This window comes from Centropristis striata, chromosome 7 (assembly GCF_030273125.1).
Source record: "Centropristis striata isolate RG_2023a ecotype Rhode Island chromosome 7, C.striata_1.0, whole genome shotgun sequence".
In the NCBI taxonomy this organism is placed as follows: domain Eukaryota; kingdom Metazoa; phylum Chordata; class Actinopteri; order Perciformes; family Serranidae; genus Centropristis; species Centropristis striata.
Window position 1 is genome coordinate 37,465,828 of NC_081523.1, and position 6,597 is coordinate 37,472,424.

At 32.6% G+C, this 6,597-nt stretch overlaps 1 protein-coding gene across 1 annotated transcript in view; it reads left to right on the forward strand.

Annotated features, from left to right (window-relative positions):
* The window catches only part of abcb9 (ATP-binding cassette, sub-family B (MDR/TAP), member 9), a 33,827-nt gene that overhangs the window by 7,314 nt on the left and 19,916 nt on the right, over positions 1–6,597 (forward strand). The window contains exon 4 of the mRNA XM_059336424.1: positions 3,010–3,124. Coding sequence (XP_059192407.1) covers positions 3,010–3,124 — 115 coding nt within the window. The remainder of the gene's footprint in view (positions 1–3,009; positions 3,125–6,597) is intronic.

The window sequence follows — 6,597 nt, forward strand, 5'->3', positions numbered from 1 at the left end:
ATGTTGTGTGTGAGTGTGTTGACATAAACCAGTCATTCAAGTGAACAATCTTGTCTGTTGGGATTGCACTTGTGATGTGCAATAGCTGTTGGCAGTTGTAATTAAGACCTGAGTTAATAGTTAACTCATGTTACGTTGAATAACACGGCCTTTGCTCTCATCCAGAGCAATGAAGTGGCTTAGCTTCAAAGTAAAAAAAAGAAAACATTCTACGGCTTTGTTTTATGTTTATTACTTTACTATAAGCTTAAAAACAAAACTCCATTAAATCTCTCAGAATGACCCCCAACTGTGTAAATGATGACTAGTGGTCGACTGATACAGGTTTTTTTAAGGCCGATGCCGATTGTTTTGACATCAGCCTTAACCGATCCCTGATATGTGCTGCTGATTTTGCCTTTTCCCCCTCTATTAACATGATAAAAATGACACAATTTGCCGATTTTTGGCGGCCGATTCTTGAAGCCGATATTGCCTTTTGTCATATTTCCAGTCTTGCCGGCTCCACCAGCAGTGGTGGGAGAAGTATTCAGATCCTTTACTGAAGTAAAAGTACTAATACCACTATGTGAAATTACTCGACTATAAGTAAAAGTTCTGCATTCAAAACTTACTGAAGTAAAAGTACAAAAGTATCAACATCAAAATGTACTTAAAGTATCAAAAGTAAAAGTACTCGTTATGTAGAATGGACCCACTCAGATTGTTTTATATATTCTAAACATATTATTACATGATTTGTATTGATGCATTTATGAAAGCAGTGTTTACATTTTGTAAAGATAGAGCTCATTTTATCTACTTAATATACTGTTATGAGGTTTAATTAAAAAACAACAACTTATTGTCACATTGTTACACTTCTTATCACTTTTAAATTTATCATGATTTTCATGTCAAAAGTAACTAAAGCTGACAGATAAATGTAGAGGAGTAAAAAGTACTATATTTGCCTGTAAATGTAGTGGAGTAGAAGTATAAAGTTACATACAATGGAAATACTCAAGTGAAGTACAAGTTCCTCAAAATTGTACTTAAGTACAATACTTGAGTAAATGTACTTAGTTATATTCCACCACTGTCCACCAGTTCACATTGATAATTGGGATCACAAGATGTGAGGAGAACAAAGGAAGGCCCATGTTTAACTTAAAGCTTGAATTTAATTTATTGGGCCAATATGGCAACCATAAACCTGTTCCATGCAAGGTTATAATAGTTTTGGAATTTTTAATTACTTTTAGTTTTCATTTCGTAGTGATTTTTTGTTTTCAAATTCAGTTAGTTTTATTTAGTTTTTAGAGTGAGTTTAATAGTTTTAATAAGTTTTTATTTTTTGGAAAATGCTTAGTTTTAGTTTAGTTTTTATTAGTTTTTTTGTAATGGGGTATTTGTTGGGTGCATGGCCTTTGCTCTCATCCAGAACAAGTAAATGGCTTAGCTTCAATGTAAAAAAAGAAAACATTCAACAGCTTTTTTTTATGTTTATTACTCTATTATAAGCTTAAAAACAGAACTCCATAAAATCTCTCAGTATGACCCCCAACTGTGTAAATGATGACTAGTGGCCGACCGATACAGGTTTTTTAAGGCTAATACCGATTATTTTGACATCAGATCCCCGATATGTGTTGCCGATATTTTGGGGCTGAATCTTGAAGCCGATATTGCCTTTTCTCCCTCCATTTACATGATAAAAATGAAACAATGATAACAAATGTTACACAAGTCTCAATTTAAACAAAAAAGGAATAATTTAATAACAAAACAAATAAAACATATTAACAGTTGGATAACAAACAATGTAGAATATTTAAATACCAGCAATGCCACCAACTGTTGAAAACCAACATCAGAAACAACCATAAATGGTTGATTGTCTGTGGCAATCATCTCAGTTATGGTAGCATCAATTTTTTTTTACCTCAACACAGGTTGAGGCTGCTAAATACGCTAATTGATCGGCAAACGCACACACGTATCGGCCGATGCCAATACAAGTAAAAGACGCAAATATAGGCCAATATATATCAGCTGGCCGATATATCTGTCTATCTCTAGTTTTCGTTTTCATTTCATTGTGATTTTTTTAAATTCAGTTAGTATTAATTAGTTTTTAGAGTGAATTTGCTAGTTTTAATTAGATTTTATTTTTTGGAAAATGCTTAGTTTTAGTTTAGTTTTTTTTTAGTTTTTTTGTAATGGGGTAATTTTTTTTTTTTGCTGCATGGCCTTTGCTCTCATCCAGAGCAATTAAGTGGCTTAGCTTCAATGTAAAAAAAAAGAATACATTCAACGGCTTTGTTTCATGTTTATTACTCTATTATAAGCTTAAAAACAGAACTCCATTAAATCTCTCAGAATGTGAAAATGATGACTAGTGGTCGACTGATACAGGTTTTTTAAGGCCGATACCGATTATTTTGACATCCGATCCCCGATATGTGTTGCCGATTTTTTGGGGCCGATTCTTGAAGTCGATATTGTCTTTTCTCCCTCCATTTACATGATAAAAATGAAACAATGATAACAAATGTTTCACAAGTCTGAATTTAAACAAAAAAAGAATAATTTAATAACAAAACAAACAAAACATATTAACGGCCGATATATCGGTCGACCTGTAATGATAACCCCTTTAACAAGGGCTACAAGTTACTTTTGTTTGTGATCATTTTAATGATTATTGTATCAATTAATCATTTGCTTTATGAAATGTCAAAAAGTGGAGAAAAATGTCCACCTCAGTGATATTTTCCCAGAGCTAAAAAGAATGTTGGCTTTTATTCCCTAAAGATATTTAGTTAATTATCATAATTATCATGCAAATTCTTGCAACAAAGTAGCTGGAGAATCTCAGAATTACCTTAGTGATTCATTGATTTTCAATTTATTTTGACTAATCGTTTCAGCCTTACTCCATTTCCTGAGTTTCTGAAATGATTACATCTTGATAAAAACGAATTGAATGTGGGCAGCCCTTACAATAATTTCATTATTTCCCTGCAGGCTCAGCCATCATACCATACTACTATGGGAAAGCCATAGACAGCATCATGGTTCACCACAGCATGGAGTACTTTGCTAAACCTGTGATGATCCTGGCCCTGCTCTCCTTAGCCAGGTGAGTATCTACCTCCACTATGTGCTCACTTCATCCAGTGTGTATTTTCAAAATAAAACACATTTCCTTCAAGAGACATTGCTTACAGATGAGTAAAGTGTTGTCGATTATTTGTTAATATAAAAGTGCTGCATACCAGATTTCTAATGTTTCATCTATTTATATTATAAACCGTAATTATAATTGTTATAATAATAATAAGACACAAAATTACTAAAGAAAAAAAAGACACAAAATAACAGAAAAAAAGACACAAAATTTCTAAAAAAGACACAAAATGACATTAAATTACTTTAAAAAGACACAAAATGACCAAAAAAAGACACAAAATGACCAAAAAAGACACAAAATGACCCAAAAATAACCCCATGACATTAGACGGACATGTAGAAAAAAAATATTACAAACTTTTTTTTTCACCTTTAAAGACAACTCATGACCAAAAAATTGATATATAATTTTCATATTTTTTTCATTATTATTGGTCAATTTTAGTCAAATATACAAAATTAGGCCTCATTTCAAGAGAAAAAAAAGGAATAAAACCTGATTATTTTTTCAATAATTATAGTAAAATCATAATTTCTTGATGGGAATGCACAGAGTCCACTTTTAGTGAAACTTATGTTTTTAAAGCATTGTTCATTTTTGGATGTCAGCAAAAATAATATATAGCACATATGCTGAAAATTTCAACCAATTCTATGAAAGTTAACCTGTATTCAGGGTTGGTACGGGTGCTTGAAATCCTTGAAAATGCTTGAATTTAAATGTTGTATTTTCAAGATTTAAAAAGGATTTTGGATAAAGTGCTTGAAATTCTTACTGTATTTCTCTTGCAATCTGACTATATCCATCTATAGGCTATAGATAATCACATGATCAATGTAAAAATAATGAGTAGCCTATCTGAAATGAAGACCGTTCCTCCTAAAAGTGTAATACCATCTCTGTTGGTATGGTTCAGTGAAATCTCCCCTTTTAGTATGTAAGTACTCATCTAAAACATGCAGTTTACAACAGGTGGAAGATACTGGAAAAGCTTGAAAATTTACCTTGAAATCCTTGAAAAATGAATTGTAAGCTTGAATTTGACCACTGCTAAAGTGTACGAACCCTGTATATTAATAGAATTTGGGTCAAAAGGAGCCCAGGAGTACAGGAGGGTTAAAAGAAGTGGGCGTGGCCACCACAACATCATCCATTGGTTTATAGAATATCTTTTAGAGCAGTAGTTCTCAACCTTTTTTGAGTCGCGACCCCCAATTTAACATGCATGTTGTCTGCGACCCCCGCTCACTGAACACAATCTCACACGCACAGTTCAGATCACCCAAAAAAAGGAAACAAAATGACCAAAAAAGACACAAAATGACCAAAAAAGACACAAAATGACCAGAAAAGACACAAAGTGACCAAGAAGACACTAAATGACCAAAAAAGACTCAAAATGACCAAAAAATGACACAAAAAAGAAAAAAAATTACCAAAAAAGACACAAAATGACAAAAAAAGACACAAAATTACCAAAAAAAGGAAACAAAATTACCAAAAAAGACACAAATTGACCAGAAAATGATCAAAAAAAGACACAATATGATTCACAAAAGAGACAATATGACAAAAAAAGACACAAAACGATCCCAAAAACACGTAAAATGACTAAAAAAAGACACAATATGATCCATAAAAGACAAAATATGACAAAAAAAAACACAAAAAGACCCCAAAAACATGTAAAATTACTAAAAAAGACAAAATACGATTCACAAAAGACACAATATGACAAAAAAAGACACAAAATGACCCCCCCCAAAAAAAAAAAAAGCAAAAAGACTAAAACCCCAATTGGGGTCCCAACCCCAAGGTTGAGAATAGCTGTTTTAGAGGACTCTAGTTTGGTGTCTTCTTGTTTTTTGTATTTTTGAACTAGTCGGTTACTGTCAGACTCAAGTCCGAGGCGTGTTTCTGATAATACACTCCACTCCCATTCTAACTACCTGGGTGTTGGTCGCACAAATAACTTACGTTACATATCTTCTGTCTTGCCGGCTCCACCAGTTCACTTTGATAATTGGGATCACAAGATGTGAGGAGAACAAAGGAAGGCCTATGTTTAACTTAAAGCTTGAATTTGGGCCAATATGGCAACCATAAACCTGTTCCATGCCCTACATATACATTCCTGGACCACGTCACAGTTTTACCCTCCCATCCCTTAACAACGGGAGGGCAAAGTAGACTCCACTTCCCATGAGCCTCAGCTGTTATTACCTACAGTAGTGTTCAATATAATAGCAGTCCAATGTGACTAACCAGATTAATCCAGGTTTTTAGTATATTTTTATTGCTACATGGCAAACAAGGTACCAGTAGGTGCAGTAGATTATCAGAAAACCAACAAGACCCAGCATTCATGATATGCAGCTCTTAAGGCTGTAAAATTGGGCAATTAGTTGAAAGGGGTGTGTTCAAAAATACAGCAGTGTCTGCTGTTGACTTTACAAACACAAAACTATTTTGTACAAACTGTTTTGTTTCTAGGATTTATCAATCCTGTGAATCACTAAACTAATATCTAGTTGTATGACCACAGTTTTTTATTACTGCTTCACATCTGTGTGACATGGAGTCAACCAATTTGTGGCTCCTTTCAGCTGTTATTCCACTCCAAGATTCTCTAACAACAGTCCACAATTCATTTTCATTTCTTGGTTTTGCTTCAGAAACAGCATTTTTGATGTCACCCCACAAGTTCTCAATTGGATTAAAGTCCACTCGATAACAATAATTAATATAAAAGTGCTGCATACCAGATTTCTAATGTTTTATCTGTTTTTATCGATTTATATTATAAACCGTAATTATAATTGTTGGACAGTACAGCGGTGGAAGCATAGATTGTTTAACCCAGGGGTCTAAAACTCAAATTACCTGGGCGCTGCTGGAGGCAGTATTGAAATGACCAAAATAAGACACAAAATTACTAAAGAAAAAAAAAAAAGACACAAAATGACAGAAAAAAAACGAAATTACTTTAAAAAGACACAAAATTACCAAAAAAAAGAAACAAAATTTCTAAAAAAGACACAAAATGACAGAAAAACATTAAATTACTTTAAAAAGACACAAAATGACCAAAAGATACACAAAATGACCAAAAAGACACAAAATGACTGAAAAAACATTAAATTACTTTAAAAAGACACAAAATGACCAAAAAAAGAAACAAAATTTCTAAAAAAGACACAAAATGACAGAAAAACATTAAATTACTTTAAAAAGACACAAAATGACCAAAAGATACACAAAATGACCAAAAAGACACAAAATGACTGAAAAAACATTAAATTACTTTAAAAAGACACAAAATGACCAAAAAAAGAAACAAAATTTCTAAAAAAAGACACAAAATGACAGAAAAACATTAAATTACTTTAAAAAGACACAAAATGACCAAAAGATACACAAAA